General features: G+C 34.8%; 1 protein-coding gene across 5 annotated transcripts; it reads left to right on the top strand.

The window, feature by feature from the left end:
* Positions 1 to 115: 115 nt before the first annotated feature.
* Positions 116 to 20,906, top strand: LOC117237873 (dynein heavy chain, cytoplasmic). 5 transcript variants are annotated; one of them, XM_033502290.1, is made up of 23 exons: positions 116 to 525; positions 1,116 to 1,633; positions 2,718 to 3,812; positions 3,886 to 4,021; positions 4,082 to 4,455; positions 4,699 to 4,734; positions 6,048 to 6,119; positions 6,191 to 9,541; positions 9,622 to 10,016; positions 10,098 to 10,408; positions 10,497 to 10,585; positions 10,786 to 10,815; positions 10,956 to 12,102; positions 12,173 to 12,668; positions 12,756 to 13,371; positions 13,442 to 14,236; positions 14,302 to 14,503; positions 14,661 to 14,856; positions 15,927 to 16,044; positions 16,132 to 16,503; positions 16,583 to 19,345; positions 19,631 to 19,828; positions 19,895 to 20,906. In XM_033502290.1, exons 1-23 carry the CDS (start codon positions 282 to 284, stop codon positions 20,327 to 20,329), a joined length of 13,989 nt encoding a protein of 4,662 aa, XP_033358181.1. In that variant the 5' UTR covers positions 116 to 281; the 3' UTR covers positions 20,330 to 20,906. The 5 variants fall into 5 exon arrangements, with proteins under 5 accessions (XP_033358181.1, XP_033358173.1, XP_033358188.1 ...); XM_033502282.1 differs by lacking the exon at positions 14,661 to 14,856 and adding an exon at positions 15,319 to 15,517 and having other exon boundaries at positions 117 to 525; XM_033502297.1 differs by lacking the exons at positions 10,786 to 10,815; positions 14,661 to 14,856 and adding an exon at positions 15,319 to 15,517 and having other exon boundaries at positions 117 to 525.
* Positions 20,907 to 20,953: the final 47 nt, after the last annotated feature.

A 20,953-nucleotide genomic window follows, 5' to 3' on the forward strand; every position in this document is an offset into this window, starting at 1 on the left:
AAAGATAATGCAAAACTGTGTAATTACGATTTGGTAAAAGTTGGTAGCAGCTGGTAGAAATAATATGAAAACTGGCCAAAATGCTGGATAAAATAGGGAGTGAGAAAATGGCGTTATTACTAGAGAATCGTTGGAATCGTTGCAGTTCGTATAGGTAGTTCCGTGCCGTAGTCTATGCCTCCTATATTCGTCATCACTCGTGTGACAGTTCATCCTAGAGCGGGGATCGACTGATCACCCGCTCAAGATTTTTTAAATTTTGCGATACTGATTAACGAAAGATGGGTGACTCCTTGGACGGCACCGGGGAACCGTCCCCGGAGTCTCAAATTGTTATAGTTGTATCATATTCAGCATTCGCTAATTATTTAAAGAAAGTCGTAACGGTCCTTCTACCCGATGAAGATGTGGTACCACCCGCATTCAATTCTGCTCTAGAAGATAAGAGCAATCAAGAATGTGTAAGAAAATTCGTAAGCGATTCTCAAGTGTGGGCGCTTTACATACAAAGAAGTTCCAGTAAAGGTACGTGGATTGATTTACAATAAATAATTAATTAATTTACTGTTGAGAATTTTGCACTCTGCCCTCTTATGATATCCTCCATTGCAGTATTTCGATACAACGGTACATCAATCCGCGACAGGAAACGTATCCTGAATATTAGTGCGGAGTTTGTCGTTTGATGCATTTAAATTTCTCATAAACGTGACTCATACGTTAATATAATCAATACACGTAATAGGATTGATATGTTCTTTTTCGTTAATATTTCGTATATACCAGATGTCATAAATATATACCGGTACATATTTTTTTACACTAATTATGTTTTTATTTTCATATTTAATATAAGATTAAAATAATTTAAATTATAATGAGTTAAAAAGAAAAAATACGAAGTTAAATCATCATGTGCAACCTATTGTAACTACAATTATATATCATATATCTACTGTCATGAAGTAACATAATGCTTTGTGAAAATAAGAAATGTGTGGTTCCTTATTATTTTAGATTACATTATTTTTTGAGAATGGAAATTGACTTTCCATTCAATTAAATTCTCCCTTTTCTTTTTATAAATGTGCCACAACTAATTTATTACTTTTCAGAGGAAGATAACAATGAAGGAGATGAAGAAAAAGAAAGTACTATCTTTTATATCTCAAATGAGATATATTTTACTAGTCCTAAAATGGCCTCCTTAGTTTTAACAAAACGTGCAGCTGTGATTGAAGCTGATAAATCTATCCATTCACAGCTGCGTTTAGTTACATTCTCAGATGGACCACCATATGAAACATTGCATGCAATAAGCAAAACTATGGCACCATATTTTAAAAGTTATGTAAAAGAAACAGGCCGTGCAGACAGAGATGGTGATAAAATGGCACCATCTGTTGAAAAGAAAATAGCAGAACTTGAAATGGGTTTATTGCATCTACAACAGAACATAGATATTCCTGAAATTTCATTGCAAATTCATCCACTTGTGGCACAAGTAATTAAACAATGTGCAGAAGAAAATCGTAAGCCCAAAGTTGCTGATTTTGGTGACAAAGTTGAAGATTCAACATTTCTAAATCAATTACAAAATGGTGTTAATAGATGGATTAAAGAAATTCAGAAGGTAAAGGTCTTATGAATTATATATATGTCGGAGATGAAAGGACATCGAAGCCTCCCCTTTGGAACTTCGGGATAATCCCCTAACACTGTAATCTAGATTCTATCATAGGCGTAATTAAACAATTGTCGTCTTTCGATCCGACTGTATTTGTTCGAGATTTGTGATAATGAGCTTGGGCTCGAGGCGACAGCCAGTCGCCGAACGTAGCCGCGGTCACGGGATGAACGCTTTGTCTAACAAAGGTACGGAGTAATTCTATAACTCTCCTTAAAAGAAGTATTTGTAGCAGCACGCGACAGTAAACATTCCAACGGTTTCTGTCCCGTGACTCGCCACATGCAGATCCTATTCTTCGGGTATGATGATTACCAGATGCCGACGCGTCTCCACAGTACGTGATCAGCTAGCCCGAGGGCCGTTATAAACACTAAGATCTAGTTACCTAAAGTCCTTCAAACAGTCTTTGTCCCAACTACGGGAAGATAGGAGAGACCTATTTTTCAACGAATGGCGTCTCCCACTAGCAACTTTCCCTAGAGGGCGGCTAGCATCTTTTTTTAACCACCGATATGGAGATTGACCAATTAGCAACAACGCCAATTTCCCTCGCCTTCTGAACGAAGGCTATCCTCGACGAATCCGATGATCTCGTGTCCTTAGACACACCCCATCATAGTTTTCCTCCGCAGTATCATCGCGACGGAATGTCATTCTCTCTCGTGAGGTCGTATTAGCGAGTTATTTAGTGTCTGTATGCTCGGTGGATATTCCACGTTTTAACAAAGAGTCCGACTTAGATATTGTAAGCATGTTCATCTATCATCCCGTTGACCGCGGATTCGTTATTGAACCTAAGATCATTGTCATTAGTTTCTTGAGTATCAAATTACCACGGTTACTTGTCCAATTCTATAATAATTGTATTTGCACTAGTCAATGTCTTCTCTATTGCATAACGACAACGTGTAATCCGAACGAAGATTCGTTTCACACCCCTAACTCTAATTCTAATGTAAACCCAACATATATATATATATGTGTATATATATATATATATATACTTTATCTTTTTGTTTTTTCATAGGTCACTAAATTAAATCGTGACCCAGAATCAGGTACTGCTCTGCAAGAAATTTCTTTCTGGTTAAATTTGGAAAGAGCATTGCACCGAATACAGGAGAAACGAGAGAGTATAGAAATCACTTTGACACTTGATATACTTAAACATGGAAAGCGATTTCATGCAACAGTTAGTTTTGATATAGATACTGGCCTACAACAAGCTTTGGCTACTGTCAATGACTACAATCCATTAATGAAAGATTTTCCAATAAATGATTTATTATCAGCTACAGAGCTTGAAAGAATAAGAACTAGCGTTCAACAAATATTTATGCACTTACGCAAAATTAGAAGTACTAAATATCCTGTTCAAAGAGTATTGAGGTTGATAGAAGCTATTTCTAGAGATCTAGGACAGCAGCTTCTTAAAGTGTTAGGTACAAGAAGATTAATGCACATTCCATTTGATGAGTTTGAAAAAGTTATGGAACAATGTTTTGAAGTGTTTAATACATGGGATGATGAATATGAAAAATTAACTGGTTTATTAAGAGATATTGTTAAGAAAAAACGCGATGAACATATGAAAATGGTATGGAGAGTATTACCAGCACATAAAAAATTACAAACTAGAATGGAGCAAATGCGAAATTTCCGTCGGCAACACGAACAACTCCGAACAGTAATTGTTCGTGTACTTAGACCTACCGTTCGTCAGAATAATAATAATGCTTCAATGGAGAATCCAGATAATGATAATGTAAAAGTTGAATTCGCTTTGGATGCAGCAGACGCAAACGCCATTAGCGAAGTAAATTTAGCATACGAAAATGTAAAAGAAATTGATTGTCTTGATATTACTAAGGAAGGTGTTGAATCATGGAAAGCTGCTGTCCGTAGATACGAAGAACGTATTGAGAGAGTTGAAGCAAGAATTACTGCACATCTTCGAGATCAATTAGGTACTGCGAAAAATGCAAATGAAATGTTTAGAATTTTTTCACGTTTTAATGCACTTTTCGTAAGACCGCATATTCGAGGCGCCATTAGAGAATATCAAACGCAACTGATACAGAGGGTAAAGGATGATATTGAAGCATTACATGAAAAGTTTAAGGTATAAAAATATGGCACTCAAATCTTTTAATTGTGATTATTAATTTGTACTAATAGCTACATTGTCAATCTAGGTTCAGTATGCACAAAGCAAATGTTGTAGAATGAGTATGGTTAGAGATTTACCACCTGTTGCTGGCTCAATTATCTGGGTTAAACAAATAGATTATCAGCTTACAATGTATTTAAAACGGGTTGAAGATGTCTTAGGTAAATATTAAAATTATTTTATATAGTCGCATTAGATTTTCACTTATGTTTCTTTCATAGGAAAAGGATGGGAAACTCATATCGAAGGTCAAAAATTGAAAGCTGATGGGGATAGTTTTCGCATGAAACTGTCAACCCAGGAAATTTTTGATGATTGGGCACGTAAAGTGCAACAAAGAAATCTTGGTGTTACTGGAAGGATTTTTACAATAGAAAATGTACGATCACGAACCGGACGTGGCAATGTATTAAAATTAAAAGTGAATTTTCTTCCTGAGATTATTACATTATCGAAGGAAGTTAGAAATTTAAGGAATCTCGGCTTTCGTGTACCTTTACCAATTGTGAATAGAGCACATCAGGCTAATCAGTTATATCCCTTTGCCATCAGCTTGATTGAGAGTATCAGAACCTACGAAAGAACACTTGAAAAGGTAATACTTCGTTTCATTTTATTATTTATAATTATAGTGCTATAATTCATATATGATTTTAAAGAAATTTTATTGAAATATTGCAATGTAATTGTATTGCAATTATTATTTTAATAATATGAACAATATAAAATTTTAAAAATACAAATGAAAGGATAGACAATGATAGGGAATAGAACCAGGATAAAATTATATATTAGTAATATTGATATTTTTAATTCCTTGAGTGTCCAACATTTTTAGCTTACCAATCGGAGTCCCCACTGCCCCGCACTGAAGGTAGTCATATATGATGCTTTCAGGAATTATGCATTTTGCCTATATCTGCGAATTATATTGTATGCCTGCTTAGTTCTTGTAGAAAAATGTGTACTGCAAGATGATATGATTTTATTTTAGTAACGTGACAAATGGAAGAAACTAGTGAAAAAAGTATGAGTAGGTGAATCATAAGATGTGCGGGAACCCCATAAAATTAAAGCTTTCTCATTTTCGATTACAATATTAATTTTTTTATTCTTCGTAATGTTTCTGATTTTGTTGGCTTTCGAACATTTTACAAAAACTTTCAAACCCATTGTGGAGAAACCTCTGTTTCTGTTCCATGTTCTTAGCACTTAGCCAACCGCGCGCGCCATAGCGAACTATACGTTTCTCACTGTGCTCGGACAAGCCAACTTATACATTGTCCATCGTGCATTTTTCTAAGTATCGAGGATTAATATTCACTACTTAAAAAACAAAGAAGTCTAAAAATTACTTAAGCGGTCTCTTATATTTTGCGGTAATGATTTCATTTAACGATTTCACATATTATTTATACAAAACATCAAATTAAAAGTATATATTAAAAGTATAAAACAATATAGGTAAAATTAGAAACATTAAAGATGATTAAAGATAAATAACACAACTTGAACATGAAATTAAAAATTCATAATGCATTTTAATATCTTTTTTACATTGGTATTGTTCGATTATAACTTCATTTAGTCATAACGGATAGTGTAACTTTCTAATTAATTTTAACACCACCAAATTGATGTATTTTATTATATACTGTACTTTATAAAAGCAGAAAAAGTAGCGCAATTAATTGGGAACAATTCCAGGTAAACAATAACTGGTATCAAAAAAAAAAAAAAAAGAAGACGAAAAGAAAACTCGTTGCAAAAGTCAAAAGGGAGATCTCCCGTTCGATCACGTCGTGATGTACTTTACAGAGGGGAGATCTTCCTATTCAGTTGGCTAAGTGTTACTAAGTGTTACTAAGTGGTACTTGAAATTTGCATTATGTAATCATAATTAATTTGCAGACTTTAAGTGGCCGCATATTCAAAAAGTTTAATTGCCTGTAATTGATATAGTAATATCTTATATTTCTCAGTTTTTGTAACATGTTAATCGGAAATGAAAATTGCCATATAATTTTTTAGCATAAGCTATGAACATGTAAAACTTTTGTTTTTGTTTTGCCTTCTTGTCTGTACATTATTGAATGGTAAATGGTAATTTATGTCGTAAAATTGTATTGATATGATTTACAATATAAGTTTTTAAAATTGTATTTCATAATTCATTTTTTTTCCTAGATCGAAGATAAAGCCAGTATAATTCCCTTGGTTGCTGGAATGCGTAACGATGTATTATCCCTTATTTCCGAAGTAAGTCTTATTTTGTTATTACATTGTAAAATTTTACTATTAAGTACAATCATTTTTATTTTTGAATTTAGGGAATTGCTCTAATTTGGGAAAGTTATAAATTAGATCAATATGTACAACGTCTTTCCGATGCCGTTGTTTCATTCCAAGAAAAAGTGGAAGATCTTGTGGTAGTTGAAGAGCAATTAGATGTTGATGTCCGATCTCTCGAAACATGTCCATATTCAGCAAATACATTTGCTGATATACTTTCCAAAATTCAAAAAGCTGTAGATGAATTATCTTTAAAAAATTATTCAAATCTAACTATTTGGGTATCTAGACTTGATGAGGAAGTAGAGAAGAATTTAGCAGCTAGGTTAGAGGCGGGAATAAAAGCATGGACTGATGCACTTACTGGTCAAAAGAAAGAAGTAGATTTAAGTATGGATACTGATGCACCTTCTCAGCCCACTCATAAACCTGGTGGCGATCCAAAAATTCAAAATCAGATACACGAAGTTCGAATAACAAATCAAACAATGTACTTGTATCCAAGCATTGAAGATGCAAGATTCCAAATAATGCAACAATTATTTGCATGGCAAGCTATTGTTACTTCTCAAATTCGACTTCAAAGTTCGAGGTATCAAGTGGGTTTAGATAAACCTGAATCAGGTACTTACAGAAATTTACTTACGAAGTTACCCAATGGGAAACAACCTTTGGAAGCAGCTTATGAAGCGGTTGAATCTAAAATGAAAGATATTGCCGATTATGTAGATCAATGGTTACGTTATCAAGCACTTTGGGACTTACAACCAGACAATTTATATGGAAAGTTAGGAGAAAATATAAATTTATGGATGAAATGTTTGAATGATATTAAAAAGACCAGAGCTACGTTTGATACATCAGATACCAGACGAGAATTTGGACCTGTTATTATTGACTTTGCAAAAGTACAAAGTAAAGTATCTTTGAAATATGACTCATGGCACAAAGAAACATTAGGAAAATTCGGCACTCTTCTCGGCAATGAAATGGCAAGCTTCCACGCACAAGTATCAAAATCTAGAAGCGATTTAGAACAACAATCCATTGAAGCTGCTAGTACTTCTGATGCTGTAGGATTCATAACTTATGTTCAATCATTGAAACGTAAGATGAAAGTCTGGGAGAAACAAGTCGATATATATCGCGAGGGTCAAAGAATATTGGAACGTCAAAGGTTCCAATTTCCTTCTTCATGGTTGCACGTAGACAACATAGAAGGCGAATGGGGTGCATTCAATGAAATAATCAAGAGAAAAGACACAAGTATACAGACACAAGTTGCGTCGTTACAGATGAAAATAGTAGCGGAAGATAAAGCGGTTGAAATAAGGACTACTGATTTCCTCAGTGATTGGGAAAGAGGAAAACCAGTCGAAGGCCATTTACGACCAGATGAAGCTTTGCAACAGTTACAATTGTTTGAAAGCAAATTTGCTAGATTAAAAGAAGAACGAGATAACGTAGCAAAGGCTAAAGAAGCTTTAGAATTGCAAGAACCAGGAGCAGTATCAACTAGCGAAGATAGAATGCAAGTAGTATTTGAAGAGCTTCAAGATTTAAGAGGCGTTTGGTCTGAATTGTCGAAAATATGGGCACAAATCGATGATACGCGAGAGAAGCCATGGTTATCTGTTCAACCAAGAAAATTACGTCAACAGTTAGATGGAATGATGGCACAACTGAAAGAGCTACCAGCTAGATTAAGACAGTATTCTTCATATGAATATGTTAAAAAAATGTTGCAAAGTTACACCAAAGTTAACATGTTAATTTTCGAATTAAAATCTGATGCCTTAAAAGAAAGACATTGGAAACAATTAACAAAGCAACTTCGAGTAAACTGGGTACTAAGTGAACTTACTCTTGGTCAAGTTTGGGATGTAAACTTACAAAAAAATGAAGGAATAGTAAAAGATATCATTCTTGTCGCTCAAGGTGAAATGGCGCTAGAAGAATTCTTAAAACAAGTTCGAGAATCCTGGCAAACTTATGAATTGGATTTAATCAATTATCAAAATAAATGTAGATTAATTCGTGGTTGGGATGATCTTTTTAATAAAGTTAAGGAACACATCAATTCTGTGGCTGCTATGAAACTTTCACCTTATTACAAAGTATTTGAAGAAGAAGCATTAACATGGGAAGAAAAATTGAATAGAATCAATGCATTATTTGATGTATGGATAGATGTTCAGCGACGTTGGGTTTATCTGGAAGGAATTTTCTCAGGAAGTGCTGACATTAAAACATTATTGCCTGTTGAGACATCACGCTTCCAAAGCATTAGTTCTGAGTTCCTTGGTTTAATGAAAAAGGTATCTAAATCTCCCATGGTAATGGATGTTCTAAACATTCCTGGTGTACAAAGAGCACTTGAACGTTTAGCTGATCTACTAGGCAAAATACAGAAAGCTTTAGGAGAATATCTTGAAAGAGAACGAACGTCATTCCCGCGATTTTATTTTGTGGGCGATGAGGATTTATTGGAAATTATTGGTAATAGCAAAAACATTGCTAGATTACAAAAACATTTCAAAAAGATGTTTGCTGGTGTAGCAGCTATTCTCTTGAATGAAGATAACACTATTATTACTGGTATCGCTTCCCGCGAAGGAGAGGAAGTACTTTTCCAAAATCCTGTATCTACAATTGATCATCCAAAAATCAATGAATGGTTGACACTTGTAGAAAAAGAAATGAGAGTTACATTAGCATCGAGTCTTGCAAGAGCAGTACAAGATATTAAACAATTCAAAGATGGAAATATTAACCCTCAAGCGTTTATGACATGGTGTGATAATTATCAGGCTCAGATTATAGTTTTAGCAGCTCAGATTTTATGGTCAGAAGATGTTGAAGCCGCGTTGCATGAGTCGCAAAGCGATCCAAGTAAGAATTCCTTAGAAAGAGTGTTACTACAAGTTGAAGGTACATTAAATGTCTTAGCAGACTCTGTTCTCCAAGAACAACCTGCGTTAAGACGGAAAAAGTTAGAGCATTTAATTAACGAATTTGTACATAAACGCACAGTAACAAGGAGATTAATTGCAAATAAAGTTTCCAATCCTAAAGCATTTGAATGGTTATGTGAAATGAGATTCTACTTTGATCCGAGGCAAACTGAAGTTTTACAGCAACTTACGATACATATGGCAAATGCGAAATTTTATTATGGTTTCGAATATTTAGGAGTACAAGATAGATTAGTACAGACACCTTTGACAGACAGATGTTATTTAACAATGACACAGGCTTTAGAAGCTCGTCTTGGAGGTTCTCCATTTGGACCAGCTGGGACAGGAAAAACTGAGTCGGTTAAAGCTCTCGGTCACCAGCTCGGAAGATTTGTACTGGTGTTTAATTGCGATGAAACATTCGACTTTCAGGTAAATAAAGAATATTATCAAAACAATGGTTCTACAGCTTTTAAGAAGTTATTTTAATGATGTTTTATTGCATTTCTTAGGCTATGGGTCGTATCTTTGTCGGTCTTTGTCAAGTTGGAGCATGGGGTTGTTTCGACGAATTTAATCGTCTCGAAGAGCGTATGCTTTCAGCTGTCTCTCAGCAAGTGCAAACCATTCAGGAAGCATTAAAAAGTCAGATGGAAGGGAAGAAAGAAGGAACACTCTGTGTAGAATTAGTTGGGAAACAAGTTAAAGTATCCACAGATATGGCAATCTTTATTACAATGAATCCAGGCTATGCTGGACGATCAAATCTTCCTGATAATTTAAAGAAGCTCTTTAGATCACTAGCTATGACTACTCCAGATAGGCAATTAATTGCTGAAGTTATGCTTTTCAGTCAAGGATTTAGATCTGCTGAAAAGCTAGCATGCAAGATCGTACCATTCTTTAAGTGAGATTTTTATTCTGGTATATCATTCAAGTATATATACCTTTCTTCTTTTTCTTACTAAACTTATGATATTGTTACTAGATTATGCGATGAACAACTTTCCAATCAATCTCATTATGATTTTGGTCTTCGGGCACTTAAATCTGTACTTATTTCCGCTGGAAATGTTAAACGCGATCGAATTCAAAAAATTAAAGAAGGCATGCAGAATCGTGGCGAAACTAATATTGATGAGGCTTCGATCGCTGAAAATTTACCAGAGCAAGAAATTCTTATTCAATCTGTTTGTGAAACAATGGTACCAAAATTAGTTGCTGAAGATATTCCATTACTATTTAGTTTACTTAACGATGTATTTCCGAATGTAAATTACACACGTGCTGAAATGAAAGGTAATTACTACATTTAAAGTTACATTTTGATATCTTATACATATGCTAATTTTCCTTTATGTACTACAAATAAAATATGTATTCATAGGATTGAAAGATCAGATTAGAAAGGTATGCATGGAAGAGTATTTAGTATGTGGTGAAGGTGACGAACAAGGAGGAGCTTGGCAGGAAAAGGTAATATACATATCATAATATAGAGAGCAATAAATAATCATCTTCTCATTATATTCAGTCTTATCATTGTCATAAAAAAGAATAAAAAGAAATAGCATACATAAAATGTTAAAACTACTGTTTCTTCTGAGAACATGTTATGTAAGATAGATAATATCTTCCTAATTTTTGAATTTTTTTTTATCATATGCATTCCCTAGGAAATGGTCGGTGAGACCTGGGTAGAAAAGGTGAGACGAAAATTAAATCATGGATAGCATTGCATGGTCAACATTTTTCAACTCCATAGATAACATCCTTCACAAATTCGCATGATTATAATCTTTTTCTTATTTTGATAATTACTACTTTTATAAATCTTTTTATTTAGGTACTGCAACTTTATCAAATTTGTAACTTAAATCATGGTTTAATGATGGTTGGTCCAAGTGGTTCTGGGAAAACGACGGCGTGGAAAGTACTGTTAAAAGCCTTAGAAAGATTCGAAGGAATAGAAGGTGTCGCACATGTAATCGATCCTAAAGCTATTAGCAAGGAAACATTATATGGTGTACTAGATCCAAATACACGTGAATGGACAGATGGCCTCTTCACACATATTCTTAGAAAAATTATAGACAATGTAAGAGGGGAGATCAATAAACGACAGTGGATCATATTTGATGGTGATGTTGATCCAGAATGGGTTGAAAACCTGAATTCTGTACTCGACGATAATAAACTACTTACGCTACCAAACGGTGAACGTTTAAGTTTACCTCCAAATGTGAGAGTTATGTTTGAAGTGCAAGATCTAAAGTATGCCACGTTGGCTACTGTTTCTCGTTGCGGCATGGTTTGGTTCTCTGAAGACGTACTTTCTACAGAGATGATATTTGAAAATTACATGCTGCGTTTAAGAAACATTCCTCTCGAAGATGGAGAAGAAGATAATCTTAGTAAAAAGGCAACAGAAAAAGACGATACTATGTCTCCTGCATTATCAGTACAAAGAGAAGTTGCTAGCATTTTACAAAGTTATTTTGCTCCAGATGGATTAGTAGTGAGATGTTTAGAGTATGCCATGAAACAAGAACATATAATGGATTTTACACGTCTGCGAGCATTAAGCTCTTTATTCTCTATGCTAAATCAAGCTGTGCGCAATGTTTTACAGTATAATCATTCACATACAGATTTTCCGTTGCCAAGCGAACAACTAGAACGTTATATGCCGAAGTGCTTGGTATATGCCTTGCTGTGGAGTTTCGCAGGTGACGCGAAACTAAAAGTTAGATCTGATTTGGGAGATTTTGTTAGATCTATTACCACTGTACCTCTACCAACTCAAAGTAACATTCCTATTATTGATTTTGAAGTAAGCATTCATGGTGAATGGTTACCTTGGAGTAATAAAGTTCCGCAGATTGAAGTGGAAACACATAAAGTTGCTAGCCCAGATATTGTTGTACCTACTTTAGATACGGTAAGGCACGAGAGTCTACTTTACACATGGTTGGCAGAACATAAACCAATAGGTAATATTATACTTATAAAAATTATTATAAAATTAGAAGCATATAATGATAGAGTATATAATTTTTATAGTGCTTTGTGGACCACCTGGCTCTGGTAAAACCATGACGCTCTTCTCTGCTTTACGAGCTTTGCCTGATATGGAAGTTGTTGGATTAAACTTTTCTTCCGCTACTACGCCTGAATTATTGTTAAAAACTTTTGATCATTATTGCGAATATCGCAAAACACCTAATGGTGTTGTACTTTCACCAGTACAATTGGGCAAATGGCTGGTTCTATTTTGCGATGAAATTAATTTACCCGATATGGATAATTATGGAACACAACGCGTAATCTCCTTCCTCAGACAGTTGGTAGAACATAGGGGTTTCTATCGAACTAGTGATCAAGCATGGGTTACTTTGGAACGGATCCAATTTGTCGGAGCGTGTAATCCTCCAACAGATCCAGGTAGAAAGCCGCTTAGTCATAGGTTCTTACGACATGTTCCAGTTATATACGTCGATTACCCGGGAGAAACATCTTTAAAACAAATTTATGGTACATTTACACGGGCTATGCTTAGGTAATAATAACGATAACGAATGATCATCTTAAAATTGCTGGAATGAAGTAATGAATAGCTCTTTCACTCTACAATTTATTATTACAGGTTAACACCCTCTTTACGAGGTTACGCAGAACCTTTAACGAATGCAATGGTAGAGTTTTATCTAGCTTCACAAGAAAGATTTACACAAGACATGCAACCACATTACGTTTACTCTCCGCGTGAAATGACACGTTGGGTACGCGGAATCTGTGAAGCTATTAGGCCCCTCGATAATTTATCGGTTGAAGGTCTAGTACGCTTATGGGCACACGAGGCTCTTCGTTTATTCCAAGATAGATTAGTAGAAGATTCCGAAAGAGCTTGGACCAACAAAAACATAGATACTGTCGCCATGAAACATTTTATGGGTGTCGATAAAGAGAAAGCATTAGCCAGGCCTATATTATATAGTAATTGGTTATCTAAAGATTATGTGCCAGTTAATAGACAAGAATTACGAGACTATGTTAGAGCAAGATTGAAAGTATTTTATGAAGAGGAATTAGATGTTCCTTTGGTACTTTTTGACGAAGTTCTTGAACATGTTTTACGAATCGACAGAATTTTCCGTCAGCCTCAGGGACACTTATTACTTATTGGTGTCTCTGGTGCTGGTAAGACAACTCTGTCTAGGTTCGTTGCTTGGATGAATGGTTTATCCATTTTTCAAATAAAGGTATTTATCTATAAACTGTTAGAATTATTCATTTACAATTTATTTAACGTATTGATATTTTATATCAAAGGTTCATAATAAATATACCGGAGAAGATTTTGACGAAGATCTGCGTCAAGTGTTAAGACGATCTGGTTGTAAAGATGAGAAAATAGCATTTATTCTTGATGAATCGAACGTTTTAGATTCTGGCTTTCTTGAACGTATGAATACGTTGCTTGCAAACGGAGAAGTACCTGGTTTATTCGAAGGTGATGAGTATACGACACTTATGACTCAATGTAAGGAGGGAGCACAACGCGAAGGTCTCATGTTAGATTCTAACGAAGAATTGTATAAATGGTTTACTGGTCAAGTTATGAAGAATTTACATGTAGTATTTACGATGAACCCCAGTACCGATGGTCTTAAAGATAGAGCTGCGACGTCACCTGCATTGTTCAATAGATGTGTGTTAAATTGGTTTGGTGATTGGTCAGATAATGCACTTTTCCAAGTTGGCAAAGAGTTTACCAGTCGTGTAGATTTGGAAAGACCTATGTGGAAGTATCCAGATTTCTTCCCTTCAGTTTGTTCTTTAATACCATCACAGCCTTCTCATAGAGATGCTGTAATAAATGCTTGCGTTTATGTGCACCAAACATTACATAAAGCTAATGCTAGGCTCGCGAAACGAAGTGGTAGGACAATGGCTATTACACCTCGTCATTACTTAGACTTTATACATCATTTCGTAAAGTTGTATCAAGAGAAGAGAAGTGATTTAGAGGAGCAACAATTGCATTTAAACGTTGGTTTAAGCAAAATAGCAGAAACAGTAGAACAAGTAGAAGAAATGCAAAAAAGTTTAGCTATAAAATCTCAGGTAAGATAATGAAATGAAAAAAAAATATCTTTTACAGCTTTTTCTCACATATATCTTGTATATAGGAATTGCATGCAAAAAATGAAGCTGCAAATGCAAAATTACGACAAATGGTTAAGGATCAGCAAGAAGCAGAAAAGAAGAAGGTTCAAAGTCAAGAAATTCAACAACAATTAGCAATACAAACTGTTGCTATTGACCAAAAACGAGATGATGTCATGGCCGACTTAGCACAAGTTGAACCAGCTGTTATTGATGCACAAAACGGTATGTATTATTTATACTCTAGTTTTAATTGGCGCAATGAGTACAAACGGTTGTTATACTTCTGATACATAACTGTAATCGATGTTCATCCGTATTTTATTTTGAATACCTGAAACATGTGACGCGCATTGTGTTCAAACGTTTGCAATGAGTGTAGCTGTCAAGGGGATTAAACGGCAGTATCTTGTCGAAATTCGATCAATGGCAAATCCTCCAAACATCGTAAAGGTAGCTTTAGAATCTATATGCTTGTTACTTGAGGAAAATGCTACCGATTGGAAACAGATTCGTGCTATTATTATGAAGGATAGTTTTATACCGACCATCGTCAACTTCAACACAGAAAACATCACGTAAGAAATGATTCTGGATCTGCTGAATGTTCAATCTCGCGTGGGCATTTACCGAGGCAAATACATATAATTCTATAACCGCTTGACATATGTATATGTATATGTTATGACTTTTGGCTGAATACAATATACTCACCTACGTATAGCATACGTTCTTATAAGTAGAAAGAAACTTCTAAATTAATTACTTCTAGACAGATTATTTTACTTTAATTTTCAATATATGAATTTTTAAATATTTTCTAGCAACAATTATAAGGACGTGACATGATACGTAAATACTGTGTTACTGTAAATAAAATGTATCGTGTTTTTTATCTCTAACTGTCTATAGGTGATTTAAAACGATGTGCAGTCTGCTGCGGAGCTTTCTTCACGTAACATCGTCATAACTGTTCTAATTGCACATGCCTGCACTTTATTTTCTTTGTACTATATAAAATCGTTTCGTTTTTCGTATAGCGGTGAAATCGATAAAGAAACAACATTTAGTCGAAGTTCGGTCCATGGCGAATCCGCCGGCGATCGTGAAGGTTGCACTGGAGTCTATCTGCTTATTGCTCGGTGAAAATGCCAGTGATTGGAAATCTATCCGCGCTGTCATCATGAGGGACAATTTTATCAATACTATTGTCTCTAATTTCAGTACTGAGGATATTACGTAAGCATGCTTTCATTGTTTGTTTACCTTTACAAATGGTATAATTCTTTGATGTAGGGATCAGCGAACACGGTTCGTTGATACAAATATTTTCTAAAAGATTCATCAAATAGAAGTTTATAATAAGAAGAAGATGATGAATAATATAAGAATGTCTGAAATGTGTAATACTAATATTTGTTGTATGTATCTACAACTAATCTTTGTGCTTGCTGATCTCAAATCTAAACAAATGTTGGACAAATCACAAAGCACAATTGATACTTAGAGCATGTGAACGATAATTGGCAACTTTGTTACTAACCAAAATTATGTGTATAATATAGTATACTAAACTTGAAATTGTTAAAAATCGTTATCAAATTATTGAATTAAGAAATTTAAAGAATTTTTTTATACATTTATTTAGAGATGAAGTAAGAGAGAAAATGAAGAGTCGTTATTTAAGTAATCCTGACTATAATTTTGAAAAAGTTAACCGAGCCAGTATGGCTTGCGGACCTCTCGTTAAATGGGCTACTGCACAGGTGAATATTTAAGAGGAGATATTCGACATAGATTTCGTTTCTCAAAAAAGAAATCATTATTAAAAACATATGATTTAAAAATTTTAGATCGAATATGCAGACATGTTGAAACGAGTAGAACCTTTAAGAGATGAACTTCATTCGTTAGAACGACAGGCTGAAACAAATAAGCAGAAGGGTGAAGAAGTAAAAAATTTGATTGCTCAGTTGGAACAAAGCATAGCGTCGTATAAGGAAGAATATGCTCAGCTTATTTCTCAGGCGCAAGCTATTAAAGCCGACTTAGAAAGCGTACAAGCTAAAGTAGATCGTTCTATCGCTTTATTAAAATCATTAGTGATTGAAAGAGAACGTTGGGAAGCAACTAGCGAAACATTTAAGAGTCAAATGTCTACAATTATTGGGGATGTACTCTTGTCATCTGCTTTCCTAGCATATGCTGGATATTTTGATCAACATGTAAGTATTTAACTATTAAGTTATCGTATATGTTTTTCTATATAGAATATTGACATATATAACCCTTGATATATTTTAGTACCGACAAAATTTGTTCAGTACTTGGTGTCAACATTTACAACATGCAAACCTACAGTTCCGACCGGATATAGCGAGAACAGAATACCTCTCAAATCCTGATGAACGTTTAAGGTGGCAAGCTAATGCTTTACCAACGGATGATCTGTGTACTGAAAATGCTATTATGTTAAAGCGATTCAATAGATATCCATTAATTATCGATCCATCTGGACAAGCAACAGAATTTATAATGAACGAATTTAAAGATCGAAAGATTACGAAAACAAGTTTCTTGGATGACTCGTTTAGAAAGAATTTAGAGAGTGCATTACGCTTTGGTAATCCTTTGTTAGTACAGGATGTCGAAAATTATGATCCTATACTAAATCCTGTTCTAAATAGAGAATTAAGAAGAACAGGTGGGCGTGTATTAATCACCCTTGGGGATCAAGATATCGATCTTTCACCATCTTTCGTAATCTTTTTATCAACGAGAGACCCAACTGTAGAATTTCCACCTGACATTTGTTCTCGTGTTACCTTTGTAAACTTCACCGTTACTAGAAGTTCGTTGCAAAGTCAGTGCTTAAATCAAGTTTTGAAAGCCGAACGTCCGGACATTGATGAGAAGAGATCTGATTTATTAAAATTACAAGGTGAATTCCATTTGCGGCTGAGGCAGCTTGAGAAATCTTTATTGCAAGCATTGAACGATGCTAAAGGAAAAATCCTTGATGATGATTCTGTGATAACTACCCTTGAAACTTTGAAACAGGAAGCGGCTGATATTAGTAAAAAAGTCGAAGAGACAGATAAAGTAATAGCAGAAATTGAAACAGTTTCTCAACAGTACATGCCTTTGTCTCAAGCTTGTTCAAATATGTATTTCACGATGGACAGTTTGAATCAAGTGCACTTCTTATATCAGTATTCTTTGAAAATGTTCTTAGATGTCTTCACATCTGTTTTATCTCAAAATCCAAGATTGTGTAATATATCAGATTATACACAAAGACTATCGGTTATTACAAGCGATTTATTTTCTGCTTGTTACGAACGCGTTGCTCGCGGAATGTTGCATACGGATAGATTAACATTTGCATTGTTATTATGTAGAATTCATCTGAAAGGTATTGCCACAGAATCCACTTACGATAGTGAATTTACATTTTTCTTACGTGGAAAAGAAGGTGTATTAAATATACGAGATCCTATAATGCCTAATTTAAGTTCAGAACAACAAGAAGCTATGATGCGCTTGAGTCTTAGACTACCAGCTTTTAAAAAATTGCGCGAGAAAATTCAAGAAAATGGAGAATTCAATACGTGGTTACAATCACCAACGCCTGAGACGTGTGTGCCGAAACTTTGGGACGAAGAAAAGCCATTGACGCCAACTGGAACAGCTATGCATCAACTATTGATAATTCAAGCATTCCGACCAGATCGTGTGATAGCTGCTGCGTCTTTAGTAGTAACTTCCGCTCTGGGAGAATCATTCATGGCAGCTGCAGAAGTAGAACTTGATTTTGCTTCTGTAGTTGAGAATGAATTGAAAGCTAATGTACCTGCGTTGCTTTGTTCAGTACCAGGTTTCGATGCCTCTGGCCGAGTGGATGATTTGGCAGCTGAATCAGGCAAACAAATAGCTAGTATCGCAATTGGATCTGCAGAAGGATTTAATCAAGCAGATAGAGCGATAAACATGGCTGTTAAAGCTGGTAGATGGGTATTATTGAAAAATGTTCATTTAGCACCACAGTGGTTAGTACAACTTGAAAAGAAATTGCACAGTTTACAACCACATGCCAGTTTTAGATTATTCTTAACCATGGAGATCAATCCAAAAGTACCAGTTAATTTACTTAGAGCTGGCAGAATATTTGTCTTCGAACCACCTCCTGGAATTAGAGCAAATCTATTACGAACTTTCAGTACGGTACCAGCATCAAGAATGATGAAAGTACCTAACGAAAGAGCCCGTCTTTATTTCTTACTAGCATGGTTCCATGCTATCGTTCAAGAACGTCTTCGTTATGCCCCGTTAGGATGGGCTAAACATTACGAATTCAATGAGAGCGACCTACGAGTAGCTTGTGACACTCTGGATACATGGATAGAGGCTACTGCTATGGGCAGAACTAACTTACCACCGGAGAAAGTACCTTGGGACGCTCTAGTGACACTGCTATCTCAATGCATATACGGTGGTAAAATTGATAACGATTTTGACCAACGTCTTCTTGCATCGTTCCTTCGGAAACTTTTCACTCCGCGATCCTTTGAAGCCGATTTTGCGCTCGTTGCTAACATTGACGGCTTGCAAGGAGGTCAACGACATATTACTATGCCAGATGGTACCAGGCGTGATCATTTCCTTAAATGGATTGAATCATTATCTGATAGGCAAACGCCCTCGTGGCTTGGGTTACCAAATAATGCGGAAAAAGTACTGCTCACGACCAGAGGCACAGACTTGGTATCTAAATTATTAAAAATGCAACAATTAGAAGACGAAGATGAATTAGCGTATTCTAACGAAGAATCGTTAGATACACCTAGAGAAGCGGAAGCTGATGGCCGACCATCATGGATGAGAACGTTACACAATTCAGCATCAACATGGTTACAATTACTTCCAAAAAATTTACCGACACTGAAAAGAACTGTAGAAAATATAAAGGATCCTCTCTACAGGTATTTTGAGAGAGAGGTTAATAGCGGTGCTAAATTGCTGCAAGATGTGATCCATGATTTAGAAGACGTTGTTTTAATCTGTCAGGTATTTTTTTAATTTACATTGATATTGTTGTTAGGAAAGAGCGATCTCTTGACACTCAATACTTTATTTTTAATAAGTATTACATCCAATATACGTATATTATCATTGAGGATCATACAGCAACATTTGATATCATTTGATTTGAGAAGCACATTAAACATGATAGCTTTCATTTGAAAATGAACATTAAATTTCCATGAAATATATTCTTCTAAAGTAAACAGTTAAAAAATTGAGAACTTTTAGTATGATCTACTAAATATAAATGTTGTGTTTTCTTTATAGGGTAAAAAGAAGCAAACCAATTATCACAGAACTATGTTGTCAGAATTAGTGAAAGGCATTCTACCAGGTGGTTGGAGACGATACACGGTACCAAGAGGATGCACAGTAATACAATGGATAACAGACTTTAGTCATAGAGTATCACAATTGCAAGAAGTTTCACGATTAGTATCTCAAGGCGGAGCTAAAGAAATTAAGGTTTGTTTAATTAAACTTATTTACGTAGTTAATTATTCACATTTCCTATAACCATATTTCTTTTAGAGTTTCCCTGTTTGGCTTGGTGGATTATTGAATCCCGAAGCATATATTACAGCAACGAGACAGTGCATAGCGCAAGCAAACAGTTGGTCACTGGAAGAACTGCAACTCGACGTAACTATAGGAGACAGTGATAATATTGCAACGGACGATTGTTCGTTTGCTGTAACCGGTCTTAAATTGCAAGGAGCGCAATGTAAAGATAATCAGTTGTATTTGACTTCAACTATAATGACCGATTTACCAGTTACCATGTTGAGGTGGATACGATCTACCACCGATGATGTACGAAAGGGCAAATTGTCTTTACCGGTTTATCTTAACAGCACACGTACTGAATTATTATTTACCGTTGATTTAAACATTGCTCCTAGTCAAGATCCTCACAGTTTTTATGAGAGGGGAGTCGCTGTTCTTACATCTACTGCTTTGAATTAATACTTATAAAATTAGCAAACTACGATATTTAACAAATAATATAACGATAAAGTCATAAAGGAATGGGCAAACGAACATTTCAGAAATGAAGTAGTAAAGAACCTCCACATATATTGTACCGTTTGCTCGAGATGTTTATTAATCTGTTCATCTTTAATTATTTATAAAGTATTAAATATTACGAGATCCAATTAGCTAGTATAGTATTCTGTCAATGTCACAGTCATCAGTAAAAAAGTTTGCCCGTTTCTTCTAATATACTAATTGAATACATAGCAAAGACTATTATTTATCGCTTCAAAACGATTCTTAGCACAATATTTTGTAAACGTGCATTAAAATGAATCATTTTCTTGATAATTAACATAATTGAGAAAGATGTAAGACATCCGTTTTAGAATTGATGTAATAACGAGATTGTAATATATATAGTTTATTTAGTTTTGTATACGTTTAAAACTCAAAGACCGCTTTCTGTAACAAAGTTACATTGTGTTTGCTTAAGTGTAAGTACGAATGTATTGTAGAATCTATATTATTTGAATGGTATCTAATAAAAAACTTAATGTACGATTTACAAGAGTTATTAAAAAAGTAAAATGAGTATCGTTAAAATGCTTTGTA

The sequence above is a fragment of the Bombus vosnesenskii genome, unplaced genomic scaffold (assembly GCF_011952255.1).
Source record: "Bombus vosnesenskii isolate JDL3184/JDL3185 unplaced genomic scaffold, Bvos_JDL3184-5_v1.1 scf7180000013264, whole genome shotgun sequence".
Lineage (NCBI taxonomy): Eukaryota > Metazoa > Arthropoda > Insecta > Hymenoptera > Apidae > Bombus > Bombus vosnesenskii.